At 33.7% G+C, this 17,673-nt stretch overlaps 3 protein-coding genes and 1 non-coding gene across 4 annotated transcripts; 2 read left to right on the top strand and 2 right to left on the bottom strand.

The window, feature by feature from the left end:
- Window positions 1-366: 366 nt before the first annotated feature.
- LOC126659780 (protein CYPRO4) lies at window positions 367-4,190 on the top strand. The gene is made up of 2 exons (XM_050353117.2): window positions 367-2,222; window positions 3,664-4,190. The coding sequence occupies exons 1-2, from the start codon at window positions 552-554 to the stop codon at window positions 3,943-3,945; spliced, it is 1,953 nt and encodes a 650-aa protein (XP_050209074.1). The 5' UTR covers window positions 367-551; the 3' UTR covers window positions 3,946-4,190.
- Window positions 4,191-4,631: 441 nt separating this feature from the next.
- LOC126659790 (photosystem I chlorophyll a/b-binding protein 5, chloroplastic) lies at window positions 4,632-6,089 on the top strand. Its single transcript, XM_050353123.1, has 6 exons — window positions 4,632-4,954; window positions 5,053-5,185; window positions 5,296-5,408; window positions 5,527-5,631; window positions 5,708-5,796; window positions 5,877-6,089. The coding sequence occupies exons 1-6, from the start codon at window positions 4,737-4,739 to the stop codon at window positions 6,008-6,010; spliced, it is 792 nt and encodes a 263-aa protein (XP_050209080.1). The 5' UTR covers window positions 4,632-4,736; the 3' UTR covers window positions 6,011-6,089.
- Window positions 6,090-9,178: 3,089 nt separating this feature from the next.
- Window positions 9,179-9,262, bottom strand: TRNAY-GUA (transfer RNA tyrosine (anticodon GUA)). Its single transcript is given in 2 exon segments — window positions 9,179-9,214; window positions 9,226-9,262. It is a non-coding gene; the product is annotated as a tRNA-Tyr (tRNA).
- A 362-nt stretch (window positions 9,263-9,624) lies between these two features.
- Window positions 9,625-14,479, bottom strand: LOC126655008 (protein WEAK CHLOROPLAST MOVEMENT UNDER BLUE LIGHT 1-like). The gene is made up of 3 exons (XM_050349017.2): window positions 14,288-14,479; window positions 12,690-13,426; window positions 9,625-11,771 (listed from the first exon to the last, which is right to left on the bottom strand). Exons 2-3 carry the CDS (start codon window positions 13,386-13,388, stop codon window positions 9,900-9,902), a joined length of 2,571 nt encoding a protein of 856 aa, XP_050204974.1. The 5' UTR covers window positions 13,389-13,426; window positions 14,288-14,479; the 3' UTR covers window positions 9,625-9,899.
- Window positions 14,480-17,673: the final 3,194 nt, after the last annotated feature.

Below are 17,673 nucleotides of genomic sequence, written 5' to 3'. Positions count from 1 at the left end.
TATTTCTATAGACGCTCCCCTATCTCTAATTATAAAAAAAGTACAAAATACTTCAAAAATTTATTTTTAAGTGTTATACACGCTTATTTATCAATAAAAATATTATTGAAAACGTGTCATATTAGTAAATTTTATTATTGGATGTTGATTTTGTTTTAAATACACAGTTCATTTTTAGTTTTTAACTGACAAGTCTGATATAACCTCCACAGAAATTGAAGCATTTTTCTTTTTGACAATTGAAATTGAAGCATTTTACATATTTATGAGGTCAACTGGCAGTATCCGAAACGAGAGGCCCAGTAATTGTTGGTATGGGTCTAGTTAAAATCTGGGTATTATCCATGCCCGTAAACAATTAAACCCAATATGTCGTCGGTAATAACCGGTAAGTTATTGGTTCATTCAATTCGAAACCCTAACCACTGCAAGTTGCAACGATCCAATTTCAAAATTTGAACTTTGGCGCTCTCTTCACTTCCTCACCAAATCTGACGCTCCATTTCCTTTCCTTTCTCAGTATTGCTCTCTCCATACACTTACCAAAAACAATGGGAGCCCAACATAGCCGCGAAGATCTGAATCTCTCAGACTCAGACTCAGACTCAGACTCAGAATACCAACAAGAAGAAACCGAAACCGAAACAGAAACCGAAGAAGAAAGGTACGACACCCCAGAGAAATCAGCCTCTGATTCCAAAAGACCGAAAACTCCTTCTTCTTTGGATGATGTGGACGCCAAACTCAAAGCCCTGAAGCTCAAGTACCCTTCTTCTTCTCCTCAGAGTAATACCCTAAACCCCAATTTGAAAAACAAACTCAAACTCTATCTTCATATTGGCAGCAATACCCCTAAAGCCAAATGGGTTCTATCAGAGAGACTCACTTCTTACTCCTTCATTAAAACCTCCAAACTCCACAATGACAGTGAGTCTGAGTCGGAATCTGAATGCGAAGAGGCCGGTTTTTGGGCGTTGAAGGTTAGTAGTAAAATTAGGGTTAAAGTTTGTGCTGAAACTCAATTAAAGACTTTTAAAGACCAACATCGTGTTGATTTTGTTGCTAGTGGTGTCTGGGCCTTGAAATTTTTTAATCATGAGGATTACCGTATGTTTGTTGATAAGTATAATGATTGTTTGTTCGAAAACAATTATGGATTTGAAAATAATGAAGCTAATAAGGTTAAAGTTTACGGAAAAGATTTTCTTGGGTGGGCGAATCCTGAGAAGGCTGACGATTCTATGTGGGAGGATGCAGATGATAGTTTCTCGAAAAGTCCGGGCTCAGCAGTTACTCCGGTTAGGGATAATCAACATTTGAGAGAGGAGTTTGAGGAGGCAGCAAACGGAGGGATACAGAGCTTGGCATTGGGTGCATTGGATAATAGCTTCTTGGTTGGTGATTCAGGTATTCAGGTTGTTAGGAATTCTGCCCATGGGATTCATGGTAAAGGTGTTTATGTCAATTTTGGCGACAGTGGGGCTCAAAGGAGTGGCTTGAGTTTGGCCCATTCGACTCCTAAGAAAGCATTGCTTATGCGTGCGGAAACTAATATGTTGCTTATGAATCCAAAAAAGGATGGGAACCCACATTCTACTGGTTTACATCAGCTTGATATTGAGACTGGGAAGATTGTTACACAGTGGAAATTTGAGAAAGATGGAACTGATATTACTATGAGAGACATTGCTAATGATAGCAAGGGAGCTCAGTTGGATCCATCGGGGTCGACATTTTTGGGATTGGATGATAATAGGCTTTGTAGGTGGGATATGCGCGACCGTAATGGGATTGTTCAGGAACTTGTAGATGCTAACGCCCCTGTTCTAAATTGGACACAAGGGCATCAGTTCTCAAGAGGGACAAACTTTCATTGTTTTGCTAGTACTGGTGATGGATCGATTGTTGTTGGGTCTCTTGATGGGAAAATTAGACTGTATTCAAGCAATTCTATGAGGCAGGCAAAAACAGCTTTTCCTGGCTTGGGATCACCTATTAATCATGTTGATGTCACCTTTGATGGGAAGTGGATATTGGGTACTACTGATACGTATTTGATCCTCATCTGTACTCTGTTTACAGACAAGGATGGTAAGATGAAGACAGGTTTTAGTGGTCGTATGGGAAATAAGATTGCTGCACCCAGATTGTTGAAGCTGAGTCCTTTGGATTCACATTTAGCTGGAGTTAGTAACAAGTTCCGTAATGCTCAATTTTCGTGGGTAAGTTTCACATGTTTCCTTCTAGTTTTTTGTTTGCTTCTTTGTTTAGCTGTTATTTTTCTGTTTAAGGAATTTACTGTGTTCATTCTCCTTCCATAATGTAAAAGCTTTGGTGATAAAAAAATTTCTTGCGGCATTTTCATCAAGCTTAGACCTGTGTGCAATTTTCTGGATACAAACTAAGTTTTTCATGCTTTTTGTTACTTTATTATTGCTTTATCGTTTTTCTATTGAATGTTTTTTTGGTGTGATTGTCCTATAACACATGAGAATTGAGACGTAGCAGAAACTTTAATTCACTTGTTAGTATGATATGTGCTTTTATCTGTGGAAAGAATGGTCTTACTTAGCAGGTTGTAGAGGATCCAACTAGTTTTGTATGCGAACTCGTAATAGATGCTGAGTGAGTTCCATTCAAATACATACTGTATTTAATTTTGCCTATTCTTGTGAAATAACAGTTATTATTCTCCACTGATAAATATTTGTTTTATCACAACTTTTTATGTGAATGATTGGCCTATGTGGTTGGATTCTATTTACATGTTCTAGGACTTGTGCTTGGAATTTGATGTAAAACACGTGCATGGCCTATTTTTGAATTAGTTGTGTCTTGAATTTGCTTTTTGAGCAAAGTAGATAAAATGCTTTTCTTCTCCTCATTATTATATAAGTACTTGGTTCTTCAGCTTAAGTAAGTAGTTATTCTGTTAGTGCTTGGTTTATGTTTTTCATGGCCAAAGGTTTTCTTCTGTTCATACTTCATAGGGCATAACATATTGTTATTTTTTCAGATAGCTCCTGATTGCTTGATTAATTTTACTTGAATGCAAAATCATATTTTCTTTTTTTTTTTGAATCACAAAATCATATTTTCTAGAACCTATATTATATGTCTAATTTACAGTACAATTACAATAGACCTTCAATTGATGGTTCGAGTACTGGAAAGTTTGTTTGAAAAGCACATGCTGAAGTTGTCGTCTGTAGCAGTGTCTGACTGAGAGACTTGATAACTTAAGGTTCATTAAGTGTTCTATATGCACAATTATTGCTGTAAATGCATTTGATTTCCTGGTTGCTCCTTCTCACCATGTTTGAGACTTTTTCTAGAATTGTAAATAAGCAGATGAAATGGAAACCAGCTCCTTGCACTCTCAGATCCTTACATGGATCTCAACTCCTGAAATAATGATTTATAGTACGAGTTCAACCAGTTGTTTAACTATGTTTAACTGGATGCTGCGTCTCTACATGTTAATCATAAATTTGTTTGATTAAATTGTATGTGCCCTAATTGCATTATAATATGCCTGCATACAGTTCCATTTTAGATGTTGATGATTTTGATCATCTGAATTGTTTTCTTCTGGTATTTGTTTTTTTATGTGCTTCAATTAGGCTTAAAAATATTAACATATGGTGTTACAAAATGATTTAGGTGACTGAAAATGGAAAGCAGGAGCGCCATTTGGTCGCAACAGTGGGCAAGTTCAGTGTGATATGGAATTTCCAGCAAGTGAAGAACGGGTCACATGAATGCTACAGAAATCAGGAGGGACTGAAGAGTTGTTATTGCTACAAGATAGTCCTAAAGGATGACTCAATCGTCGACAGTTGTTTTATGCACGACAAGTTTGCAGTGACTGACTCTCCAGAGGCTCCACTGGTAATTGCAACTCCTATGAAAGTTAGCTCTTTTAGCATTTCAAGCAGGCGATGACAAGCTGCGAAGAACTGAGGATGATACCCTTTACTTGACCACTTCTCGGCGTCGCCATTGTCGGGTAGCTCATCATGGTCTGTCATAAAAACTAATTGTATCTTTTTATTGTTGTTTAGCTGAGATAACCTAGAATTATCTTCAGATAGTGAATTAGTCCATTTGTATAAGAAGCTTCCTGTAATTCCATTACTACTCTGCTGCTATCTATGGTATGGTGAACAGCTACTTTGATTGGTTTCTTCTTTTCATGTTCTTGTTTTTCTTCATTGCTCATAAATATAAAGATGTCTCTCAACCCCCACATTTCTTCATATCCCATTCGCCTTCAAAAGTTCGGTATAAACACAAGAGCCAATTAGTATGTGGTGGATCCATGTCATCATCTTATTATGATTGGACTGGCCGGTTTAGTCGGTTTGACCGGAGTATGTCAGTCGGGTTCAATGATTTTTTAAAAATTTAGAAAACCAGTTCAGGTTCTATAAACAGAAAAGAAATCTCAAAATCAAATTTGTTTGACCAGTTAAACTGTCAATATCGGTCGGTTCGAATTTTTGACTAGTTAGACTGTGATTAATTGCTGAATCTTACCAATTAGAATTTTTTATTTGTTTAAATTTATAGATTTAGTCTAGAGAATATATATATATTATTTAACCCCTGGAAACGGTTGAACCATGGGTTTTTAAAACATTGGATGTGGGTAAAGATAAGTTGTTTGTTTGGATGGTAGTTGTATGTGTGGTTTTTGAGTTAGGAGCTATTAGCTTCACAATACAAAGCTAAAAATGGCCATAGCAACGGTAAGAGCCTTAGTTTTTCAGCCATGTTCGTCCTCATCATTGCGCTTTGCATATAAGAGCACAAACAAGTCCTCAGGTGCAGTGGATACTTTTTGGCCTGCTGAAACAGGAAGCAAACGATGCTACACCCGAACTCTGGTTTCTGCCCAGCAGCGCCCCACATGGCTTCCGGGTCTCGACCCCCCTTCATATCTTGACGGGACGTGAGTCTCATTTTTTCTTATGTAGTTTTCGATAAGAAATGCCAATACTTTTAGTTGTTCTGTGCTTATTTTTGCTGAAGTTTGTATTCTCTCTTAAGTTTGGCTGGTGATTATGGATTTGACCCACTCGGGCTTGGAGAAGATCCGGAAAGCTTGAAGTGGTATGTGCAGGCAGAGCTGGTTCATGCTCGTTTTGCCATGCTTGGAGTTGCCGGAATTCTTTTCACAGATGTAAGCAACCGCTTTCGTTTAATTCATATGGCTACATAATCTGCATTTGCTGGTTTTGACTATAAACCATTAGAATTTTATCTGTTAGTGATATAGTTGCTGTGTTTCAGTTGCTACGGGTAACAGGAATTCGCCCATTGCCAGTGTGGTACGAAGCAGGCGCAGTAAAGTATGATTTTGCAAGCACACAGACTTTGATAGTTGTTCAGATACTTTGGATGGGGTAAATTTGATTTTTCATTGTCGATAAATAGGAATAGTTTTTGCTATAATTTTTTATTTCAACTAATAACTTTAAGATGTCTGATTTTTAAAAAGTATAATCAATTTTCTTGGTGAAGATATGCGGAGACAAGAAGGTATATGGATTTTGTTAATCCTGGATCTCAGACTGAAGAAGGGTCTTTTTTCGGAATGGAAGATTCACTACAAGGCTTGGAGCCCGGGTAAAATCTATGCCCTGTGGCTTGCATTCATATTGAATATTGATTTGGTATTGACGTTTTGTAAGTCATGATACAGTTACCCTGGCGGTCCTCTACTGAACCCGCTTGGGCTAGCTAAAGATATTAAAAATGCAAATGACTGGAAGCTTAAAGAGATTAAAAATGGTAATACTTTTTGCTTCTGATATTTCTACAGTTTTTGATTTACGGTATTGTTTGATTTTAAAATAATGTGTTTGTTGCAGGGCGGCTTGCAATGGTAGCAATGGTGGGGTTTTTTGTGCAAGCTGCTGTGACTCATGCTGGTCCTATTGATAATCTTGTGGAACACTTGTCTAGCCCTTGGCATAAAACTATCATTCAAACCTTGTCTGGTTGATTATGTAAATGCAGTTGTTGCATTTTTATCTCATATGTAATTTTTTTGAAATGTGAATGTCATTGCAATTTAATTGGAACTATGATCACCTATGAATTAGCTTCAATTATGGAACAGTGTATATAGTGCTAACTGGTTAGAAAAGTACATTTTTTTTTGGTACAAGAAAGGAGGCAAAACGCCTGAACACAGCCATGACTAACTACGAACATTACGCTCATAAGAAACTCCATGGACATCATGCTGAAGCCATTGGTGTAAGCTCAAAGGAGGGACATAATGTTCGTAGTTATTCATGGTTGTGTTCAGGCGTTTTACCTCCTTTCTTGTACCAAAAAAAAAAGTACTTTTCTAACCAGTTAGCACTACATACACTGTTCCATAATTGAGGCCAAATGATCAGCAGCAAAGTTACCATAATTGGGGTTAGAAAAGTACATTTGACAGATAACCGGATGGTGTTAAAAGAATAGAGCTTTTTATATAAAATACAGGATTTGGGCTAAACTTTACTTTTATACGGCCCAATCTATATCTTTACTTTTCACACCATCAATTTTATAAAACCTAACCTTTTCTTTTGGATTTCTTTCTTTTTTACCGTTTTCTTATTTTCCTTCTCAATTGGCGGTTTCTCCATTCTTTTCCGCCATTTTCGCTTCTCTTCTCCACGATTTTACTGTGCGTTATCTCCATTATTGCACGACTCCTCTTGTTTCTCTCATTTTCATCATTATCTCAACCGTTCTTGCTTATATAACAGTAAATTCTTTTGAGCTGTGAAAAAAAAATTCACGATTTCTACTCCTTCGCTTCCGCCGTTCCGCCGTTCCGCCTCCGCCGTTTTGCCTCCATCGTTCCGCCTTTGTCACGCCGCGCCATCTTTCTTTTATCTTTTTAATTTTAGATCTGAAATTTCTTGTTCTTTTTTTTATTTTCAGATCTATAATATGTTTATCTTTTACTGTTGATTCACCATTAAACATGTATAAAGAGTATCTTTAAACAAACTAATACTTATTTCATGTTATATAAAATAATTTTGTGATTTTATATAATAAAATTCTGTTATTTCTATATTTTTTTGTGTTTTGTTGTATTTCTGCGTTTTTTTTATTCTGCAGAACGATTTGTTGATGATGATTGATTGCTGAATTATTGTAATATTACAGTGTTGTTGATTTTATGTTGACTTTATGTTGATATTATGTTGATATCTACTGATTCTTTTTATTTGAACATTGACAAATAAGATAATATTGTCTGTGAAATAAACTTTCGTTGGATGAAATTAAACTGTATCGTAACTGTCTTTGTCGAAATTTAGTTAGGTATGAGAGGTGGAATGCAAAACAATTATACAAGTGATTTTGAAGAAAGTGAGCAGCTGCAAAGAGAATTGAGAAAAAATAATATTTTGAAATAGATTTCTTTAATTTGTGAACTGTTGTGTTGGTGTATATTTAATATAATTTTATTTTTATATGTAAGAATAATTTTATTTTTTTATTTGAATTATTGTTGTTGTTTTTTCATATTGTTTTGATTACTTACTCTGCTAATATTTTTATCTGATTCATTTATTTTAAACATTTTGTACCTTTGTTGTTCTTTAGTAGAATTACTACTATCATATTAACAAGTTATCAACATAATGTCAACATGATATCAACAATAAATGCTAATTTAGTCAAGATGTTTGTAAAATGAGAACATCGATTGATTTAAGCCAAAAACAATCAACATATTATCAAAAACATGTCAATAGCTCATCAATACAACAATTTAAGACTAACTTTACTTTTCTTTTAATGATTGAAAAATCAACATGTTATCAACAGCATATCAACAACATATCAACATAAAATTGAAAATCAAAAAAAGTTAAAATATTTATCAACATAATGTCAACAATAAATCAACAGTGAATCAACAATTAATGCTAATTTAGTCAAGATGTTTGTAAAATGAAAACATTGATTGATTTAAGTTAAAAACAATCAACATATTATCAAAAACATATCAATAGTTCATTAATACATCAATTTAAGACTAACTTTATTTTTCTTTCAATGACTGAAAAATCAACATGTTATCAACAGTATATCAACAACATGTCAACATAAAATTGAAAATCAAAAAAAGTTGAAATACATATCAACATAATGTCAACAATAAATCAACAACGAATAAACATAAGGAATAAAATAAAACATAATTTTTTTAAAAAATTGTGATAATCGATAAAATATCAACAAGAAATCAACAACATGTCAACATGATAATGCTAACATATCCTTATCTAATCTCATTATAATTTTGTTTTTTTTAGTTTATTTCACGCACAAAATTATCTAATTTGTTAATATTTTTTTTTAGAATAAATTTTTTCAATGTTAAAATTAAGGAAATACGAACTGATTATCAACACAAAATCAACATAAAATCAACAACACTGTAATATTATAATATTTCAGCAATCAACCATCATCAATAAATCGAATTGCAGAGTAAAAAAACACAAAAAAATGCAGAAATAACAAAAATTTATTCCATATAACCATAAATTTATATTAAATAACATGAAATTAGCATTGTATTCTTAAAATATAATCTCTATACATGTTTAATGGTGAAAAAACAGTAAAAAAATTGTAGATCTGAAAATAAAAAAGAAGAAGAAGAAGAAGAAGAACAATGAGTAAATTATAGATCTGAAATCAAATAGATGACGACGATGAGTAGAGGAGATGATGGCGTTGACGAAGATGACAACGGAGACGATGATGAGAACGATGACGGAGGAGCGGAGAAACAGAGGACGGCTCAGCGGAAGACGGCGAACGGTAAAAAAAGAGAGAGAAAGATGAACTGAGAGGAAGAGAGAATTGAATGATGAGGAGAGAGAAAATAAATGAAATTATGATTTGTATGCTGTTAGGGTTTAATATATAGAGTCCGTATAAAAGTTATAATTCAGCCCGCACATGGTAGTTTAGAAAACCCAAACCTGCATCCGTATAAAAGTTAAAAATTTGACAAAGTAGGTTGTTTGTGTAAAAAGCCCAAAAGAATAAGGCCCTATCTGGCCGGTTTGGACTGGGTCTTTCTGTTAGTAATGAGCCTGGATCCGATCGAGAACTTGAATTTAAAAGGTTGAAAAAAATATCCGACCTGCCGGAATCGAACCAGCGACCTAAGGATTTCAGCTCATACTACAGTCCTCCGCTCTACCAACTGAGCTAAGGTCGGACTTTAGTTTACTCCTGAAATAAATATATTAAAGTTGTGGGGCAGGATCAATTCGATGAATGTTCTTTTAATAAGGTCAAATAGATCCAAAGGTTTGTAATTTCAGATAAAACAAATCAAATTCATACTATTTGACTTTATTTTATTTGTTTTAATTCTACTTGGTCTTAATTGATTAAATTAGATCAATTTAATTCTAGGAGATAAATTTATAAAATCAAAATGACATTCTTTTGATTTTGAATCTCCAAATTAATAAGAGACTAGAAGAAATAAGATGCTATTTTTCTTGAATTTTAACTAGAAATAAAATGCTACCAGTACAGAGTTTGAGGACCAAGATACAGAAGCAAAACAATAGATGAAAAAACTAAAAAGGAAAATCTTTGATTGAACCAATCTCACACCTTTACAATGTTTGAATTTCTTAAACCTATACATTATAGAAACAACTTATTATGTCTTCAACCAGCCAACAAAGGGTAGAAAACAAATTATCTCCGCAAAGCTAATCAGCAATTCTTTTTTTTAATCTATAACCAAAATATATAATGCAGCCAACACACCAACATATACATTCTTGTTTTGATGAATGTGAGTGTAAATCCCCAGTAAAGATATGTAAAAATCTCACGAACTATGCAGAAGCTTGCCTTGATGCATGATGAGTCCTTTTCTTTGCCAAGAACATTAAAAACCTTGGGAAATATGATTTCTTTTTCTTCTTCTGAACCTTTACATCCTTTACATCTGGGGATGATTCAGTTTCAATGCTTGTTTCACGTCCCAATGGTTTTGCATTTGCGCTGTATCGTAAAGATGCATCTTCGACCCGTTCAAACTTTGCCGCTTCTTTTTGACCCTCGAAGCTTGCTCTACCGCCTCCTTGAACAGGTTCGCCCGCCTTTCGTAGCTGCTCGTGGTCGGCTCTCCACGTCCTCAACTCTTGTTCCACACCTAACTTCCCTTCCTTTGCCTTCTCAGCCTTTTCCATTGCAGATTTTAGTGCTTCCCGTCTCGTTCCCATCTCTCGGTTCACATCCTCTAGCTTCTCTGTAGTTTTCAACTCGGACTCTTTAGCCAACTCAATTTGAGAAAGAGCGGCTGTCACCCTCGTGTTGGCCTGCTCTTCGGCATCGTGAGCGCGTTTGCTCAGCTCGTAGTATTCCTCTAAAGAAAGAGTTATACCCGCGCCTGAATCCGAGTCCTTTGTGCTTACGGCAGATTCACTCTCCTGTAATGCTTTGATAGCTGCAAGAGCCAGTTTTTCGGAAGCCTTAGCAGCTTCTATCTCCTTCTGAGCGGCCAGTAACCGGCTCTCCATTGTACTTGCTGTCGCCTTTGCTTGTTCTGCTTCTTCCCTCGACTTGCGCAGCTCTTCACGAGCCATTAGGGCCAATTGCTTGGCCTCATCAGCCGATTGTCCTGCTTGTTGCAGTTGCTTGGGTAACTCCATCATCTTATCCTTTACTTCTTTCTCTTTCATATGGACCAAGGCCATTCCTGACCGAGTACTATCGAGCTCCGCTTCAAGAGAAGCAACTGCTACGGACGCCATTCCTTCTCGCTGCCTCATTGTTGCGAGTGATGATTTTTCTTTTTCAAGCTCCCACTGCAGAGATGAGGCAGCCACCTTCAAACAATTCACTTCGTCGGTTGCCTTTTGTATGTTAACCTTCACTTCTTCAAGTTCCTTCTTCGCCGAAGCCACTGCTACTTGTACGTCGGTATGACTTTTGTTCTCCAGTTCATTTTGCTCAGTGGTTGTGCTTCCTTCACTGCTGTCCTCGTGTAATTTAGATTCCATATAAGCTGCTAATTCAGCTTTTAAATCGAGTAGCAAAGACGAGGCTACGTCAAGTTTTGATTTGAGATCTTTCGCTGAAAGAACTTGCTGGTTAAGTCTCTGGAGCTCCTCTTCTGCCTGCTTTAATTCTTTTTCCCAATAGAGAGAATCTTGCTCTCTCGCGAGAGCTGCTCCGATTCTTTGTTCCTCTGCCTCCAGATGGGCAGCATGTGCAGACTCTAGGGATTCCTTTGTAGCAATCAACTCAATTGTAAGTTCCTCCACCGTCTTCTCAACTTCTTTTGACGCAGCAACAGCCTCTTCGGCTTTTTTCACAGCTTCGTATTTCTCAGCAATCAAGGAAGCATATTCCATTCGCAGAGTTTCCAACTCATCATTAACGGATTTCAGTTCCGAAACTGCAGAAGTATGCCTTTGTTTAGCAACCTCAAGCTGTTGCTTGGCAGCAACACTGGCCTCGTCAGCAATCCCCTGTTCCAGTTCTTCAACCCTGAGCCTAGCGAGTTCAGAATCTTGTTTTGCTTGATGCTCTTCTGTTAGCGCCCTCTCCAGATTGAGCTTCAGCTCTTCAATGAGTCTTTTCGTGCTGTCCAGCTCCTTTAGAATTTGAAATTTTGCATATTCAGCTTCCTCCGACTGTCTCCTGTACTCGGGCATCTCCTCGTGTATCTTCTCTAGCTCTTGTTCCACGAGTTTGCGCCTCTACAAAATGAGAGAAGAAACTTAAATATTGAGCAATATATTTGAATAGAGTTCTTGTCAAAATAAACAATGAAAATGGCTGAATTGGTTGAAGGCAAAAAGAAAAAAAATGGGTTGTAGCACATCAATTGAGGCGGCACTCTTCAGATACATAAATAAATACAAGGAATACTCGAAGAAGAAATATTCCAACTTCTAAGGTCAAAAATTGAATACCACCTCCATCACTAGTGCACTAATTAATTTCCACAATTATCACACACAAACAGCCACTGGGCCAGTACCAAAATGATGCAGACGCGTTAGTGCTATAGCTGCATGACATGGTCGGTGCTTCACTCCCTCACTATAGTCTACACCACAATGCAATTAGCAGTATATCCACAACCACTCTATTTAAGACAACAAACATGGTTCCCATTTTTTACATTCTTTCAGACATTTCTAGGCATTTACGCTTCACGCACTTCATTATTTTCAGGTACTAATCAGTGTTACGCATCTGATTTTTATTGTTATTCCTTCTCTTTTTCATTTAAGGAAAGATGGAAAATCAGCACAAGATTGACCGGAGAACAAATTTTCCCCAGGATTCTCCTTGTAAAGGTACCTACAGCTAACGTCATTTTTGTTTTATCTATGTTACAACTAGATCCGATATATTCATAACTATAAACACATCAAAAAGGCACTCCTGATTTCGACATCTATTAAGCAGTGCAAGAATTCCAGCTTATGTCAAATAATAATATGGAAAAAGAAAATGTCAACTAGAAGGTAAGAACAAATAAATATAGCTTTTCCTAATTAATAACTGGAAACTTTAACTAGTGTTTGATGAATGGTGCCTTTTTGAAATTACTGTGAACAAAAATTTAACATGCAGTGACATTAACAACAATTGTGGAGCATATGTACCTCAACTGTTTGGTTTTTGTGGGCTTTCCAATCTACAATTCCTCCAAACTTGGAAACAGCTTCTTTAACAGATTCAAAAGGTGCTGTAGTATCAATGAGACCTCTACTTATGTCGGCCTGCTTAGAATCTTTGCTCGAAGCGGAAGAGAGTGGAGTTCCGAGATCAGGACTGAAAATATTTGCTCGTGGTGAGGCTGAGGCAGGTTCTCCTGATTGCACTCTGACCTTTACTTGGGGCAGATCAATCTCACTGTGTTGTGAGCTTATCATAGGTGAGGGATCAGCCGGTTCAATGTCATCAATACGAACTCGGGGTCTTTCAATAGTATAAGCATCTGGAGACACCAGAATATCCGACATATTTTTCATTACATCAGCAGAACCATGAAATACTTCGACTTTTTCTAGATACTTGTGTCCATTTGAGGAAATATCAGTCGCTCCAGTATTTTCGATAGGTGTTTGACTATTAGAGTGATCCGTCTCTGCTTCAATTTTTGACCAACCCTTGACTTTATATTGCTCGTCGATATTCATAAAATCCAATGTTGATGTTGGCACAACATTTTCTGTTGGAAGAAGTTGATTATGGTCAGATACAACCTTTCCATTAACAATGGTGATCATTGAATTGTTATTTTGAGAAGACGGGGAAGACTCTGGAGGAGGCTTAACTTGAGCAACTTGTACATCCTCCATCAGAGTAATAGATGCAGAAAGGAGTCCCACAAGGGCGTCTGAAATCCAATAAAATGTAGAACATAATCAACAAAAAGTCGCGGCGAAAATTCTCAGAGAAAAACGTTTCGATTCAAGAATTAGCACAACATATCAAAACTATGTCAAACGAAATTTTGAGCCGAAAATTGTTAGAAACAATTTTAATACAATAATTAGCACATCATATCAAAACTATGTCAAATTGAAATTTGACTATGTTAAACATCAGGAATAGAATTCTCCCATGTTCATTCAACATGACAGGTAATGTTTAATGAATCTTTACAATTTCTTAATTACAAAACGAAAGGTGTAGATTAAAAGGTTTAATTAAGTTAAACTAATATAAATCTAAGGTGTACATTCATTAAACACAAGTTGTGTTAAATGAACTTAAGATAATCTAAATCCTAAACATCATTAAGAATGATTCAATATGAAATCATGAATACTAATATGCGAGATTTAAATCAAAAACAAGAATGGAATGCAACGATTGTTGATTCAGCAAGAAAAATAATCTCCCATCTAATTTACATAGATAAATTACAAAACACCTGATTCAAAATCAAGAAGTTTGTTCTGGTGAAGATTAAATAAAAAATTAAAAACAGCCATCACAAGAAATTCAAGCGACAATTACAGAACTAAACTTCATGTAGTACTATGTTTTTAAAAAACCAGACACATGAACTCACTTTTTAAATAAAAGTCAACCTTGCAGAGATATTCAAAAATTCAAAAGTCCTAGAACTCCCGAACATAAACCAAAAAGATTTACAAACGAAATAATAAAGTCCAAACACAAAATCTAAAAGCTGAATTACATGAAACTAAAAACAAAATAATAATTGAAAAATCAAGAAGGAGAAGCGTACCTGGAGAAAAACGGAAAAGGAGAGAAGAAGGGAATTAACAAAAGGATTACCAATCAATAATCTCTTTCTCTCTGTTTAAATTATTGAATGGAGAGGAAAATATATAAATATAAATCGCAAAAAAACAGAGTAAAAATTAGCAACTAGCTAAATTTAGACAGAAAATAACGGAGAAAACACACGTGCCATGACGGGAGATCCATCTGTTCGCTGTCTTTTTTATTTATTTATTTATTATAAAAGTTATTTATATGGTTTAGACTGTCTACGGTGATAATATGCTAAAACTACTACTGGTAGTAGGTTTCCATGAAAAATACAAATAAAATTAATATTATTTGAATTCTGTTTAAAAAATAAATTAACAGACACTAATAATTTGACCACCATCAGTGGATGCAAAGCTTAAAAACCTCAAACTTTTACCTGGAATTTCGGGTCTGTGTTTTGCTTTTCCTCCGCCAAATTTCTGTTTCTAATTTTTACTTTTTTCTTTGCTTGAAATAATTTTCAATCAGTTCAAACTATTAACAAATTCATGTTTTGTTAGTCAATCAATCGAACAAAATTACATAGCGCAATATTTCATGCAAATTACTTCTACTGTTTGTTAAAAAATCTGATTTAACCTATTTATATTTTTCAACTAAGTAGTCAATAATAATTAAGAAACATAACCTGTAAACAAGGGAACAAAACGGAGTAATCTTCTTTAACTTGTATATTTATAAGGGTTAATTCCATAAAAAATCAAGAACTTTACATGAAATTTCATTTTAATCATAAACTTTAAAAGTTGTCATTTAAAAGCACGAACTTTCAGTTTGTTTTAAATCTATCATTTAAGTGTATTTTTATTGACTAAATTCTTCATTAAACCAATAATAAAAGACGCAAATTATAAATCGACATTAAATCTTATTATCTTTCATTTGGATTATGTAGGATTAGAAATTTTTGTTCGGATAAAATACACCAAATTTTACTTTGGTGATAGATTTGAAACAAACTGAAAGTTCGTGCCTTTAAATGACAACTTTTAAATGTCATGATTAAAATGAAACTTCGTGTAAAGTTTGTGATTTTTTAGGAATTAACCCTATTTATAATAAAAGATTTAACTAATGAATATAAAGTAGTATCAAGCTTCAAGGAGAAGGAAAAATCATGAATAGAAAATTATTTAACACATTTTTATTAAAAAGTAAAAGCCTATTAAGGCCGTGCACGACAGAAAGACGCCTCCACTAAATCTATACTATATATAAAAGCACGGATGGGGGGGGACAGGCAAATATACCGAATAACCCCTTTTAATATATTATTAAATAACGGTTTTATGGTCATTAACTAATTGTTTATTTAATTTATTATTAAAAATATATTATAATTAGAATCCTAATAAGAATTAGAGTTCTAATTAGAATTAGAGTTCTAATTAGAATAGAATTATATTATTTTTTATAGATAAACAAAAGCCTTGCACGGCAAGGACAAAATAAAGAAAATTAATTCTTATGCATAGCTCCTACGTCCATACTGCTATCAAGATCAGCCACGAATAAATCCAATTGTTTGGAATTTTTTCAATCCAAATGCTTTAAGGAACTAATTTATAGAAGTGAAAATTGCTACTCCATTTCACTAAAAAAAAATAGTAATGGCAAAACAAACAACGTTAATTTTGTTTTGGTTTTTGTATCATATTTTACTGTTACAAAGTTAAATTCTACTTATTAAGAAAATAAAGAAAACGAAAATCTTAATATGGATTTAATAAAGAAAATAAAGAGTTTAACATGGATTGGAAAACTACATTATATATAACAGATTAAATATTAAAACATAATAAAATTAATATTTAAAATTATTACTTGCTACAAACTATTATTACTACTATTAACAATTGAAAAATAATAGTAGTAATAATAGTATAAATAATATATAGTATAGATATAGATTAATTAGAGTTATAAATAAGGATAAATTTAAAATAATTAGAGTACTAATTACTACTATAATCATAAAATTTATAATTATAAAATTTAAGTATTAATTAAAAATGTTAAACTATTAAAATAATCATCTAAAGTATTAAATAAGATAATTAAATATATTTAATTAACTATTATTTAATAATCTGACGAGTCACACTACGAGTCACGTGTGAAACACGTAAAGCGACACTAATCTATACTATATATAAAAGCACGGATGGGGGAAGGACAAATTTATTGAATAATCCTTTTCAGTTTATTACTAAATAAAAGTTTTATAGTCATTAACTAATTAGTTATTTAATTAATCACTATTGTAATTAAAGTCCTAATTAGAATAGGTAGCTAAATTATCTCCAATTTAATTTTTAGTATGTAAAAAATAACTAAATTATCTACAAATTAGTAGGAATACCTATCTTTTAGTTTGATTGAACTACAAAATTAAAAATACTTATTTAATCAATATATTATTATTTAAATTTCTATCTTATTATTCAGTATGGAAAAATATTTTATAACCGAATATATTATATTTACTTTTACAATAATTCTTAACTAATTTAATATTAATTACAAATAAAAAATTAATATAATTATATTAAATTTACTAATATGTTTATTGACGAGTTACGTTACGAGCCACGTGCATAGCACGTAATGCAAAACTAGTTATTAAAAGAATATGAAGTAAAGTTAAGCGCCGTCCACCGTGACTCAACACCACCTCATGGATAATGTGAGGGGGCAATGTCGTAATAACAAACTTGACGAGTAAATCAGACAAGCAGCCATAATCATGACAGAAGTAATTAATTTTTTACAGTTCTGTTAGAAGTGACTCCATTAATATTTTATTGACAAATTATTAACTTTTTAACTTTTTATTTTTTTTAGTACATGGTCTATAAATTTTGTTGAACAAGTCTTAACTATAAAACAGCACCTTTAAACCTTCCACATTCAAACTAATCCCACTTGAGCCATGTAGGTCCCTTATGAAAGGTAAACTCTAACCCTAAATTTTAAACAGCTTAATATATGAGTACGGTTCGAACCAGCAACCTCATTTAAATTAAAAAGAGCAACATAATAACTCATCTACGTTTTGGAGTATAATCTTTTACCTTTTTATTATACATTGCTAAGCTTTAAGTCAAGCTAAAGACTTCAGTCAAATTAAAAAAAATCAATTTACCTAAAAAAAATCATTTCTTTGTCTTTTTCTCTCTCTTTATTGAAACAGATAAAATGTCTATGAGAAAATAATACTCGGCGTTTATAATATTTGAATTATAGTTTATTGGTTTATTAAATGTCAACAGATCGAATTCAACTTTTTTAATAATTTTGTTTATCGTGAAATTTACTTCTAATTTTTTAAAAATT

This window comes from Mercurialis annua, linkage group LG1-X (genome assembly GCF_937616625.2).
Source record: "Mercurialis annua linkage group LG1-X, ddMerAnnu1.2, whole genome shotgun sequence".
In the NCBI taxonomy this organism is placed as follows: domain Eukaryota; kingdom Viridiplantae; phylum Streptophyta; class Magnoliopsida; order Malpighiales; family Euphorbiaceae; genus Mercurialis; species Mercurialis annua.
Note: the sequence above shows the minus strand (reverse complement) of the source record. Positions and strands in the feature narration are given on the sequence as shown.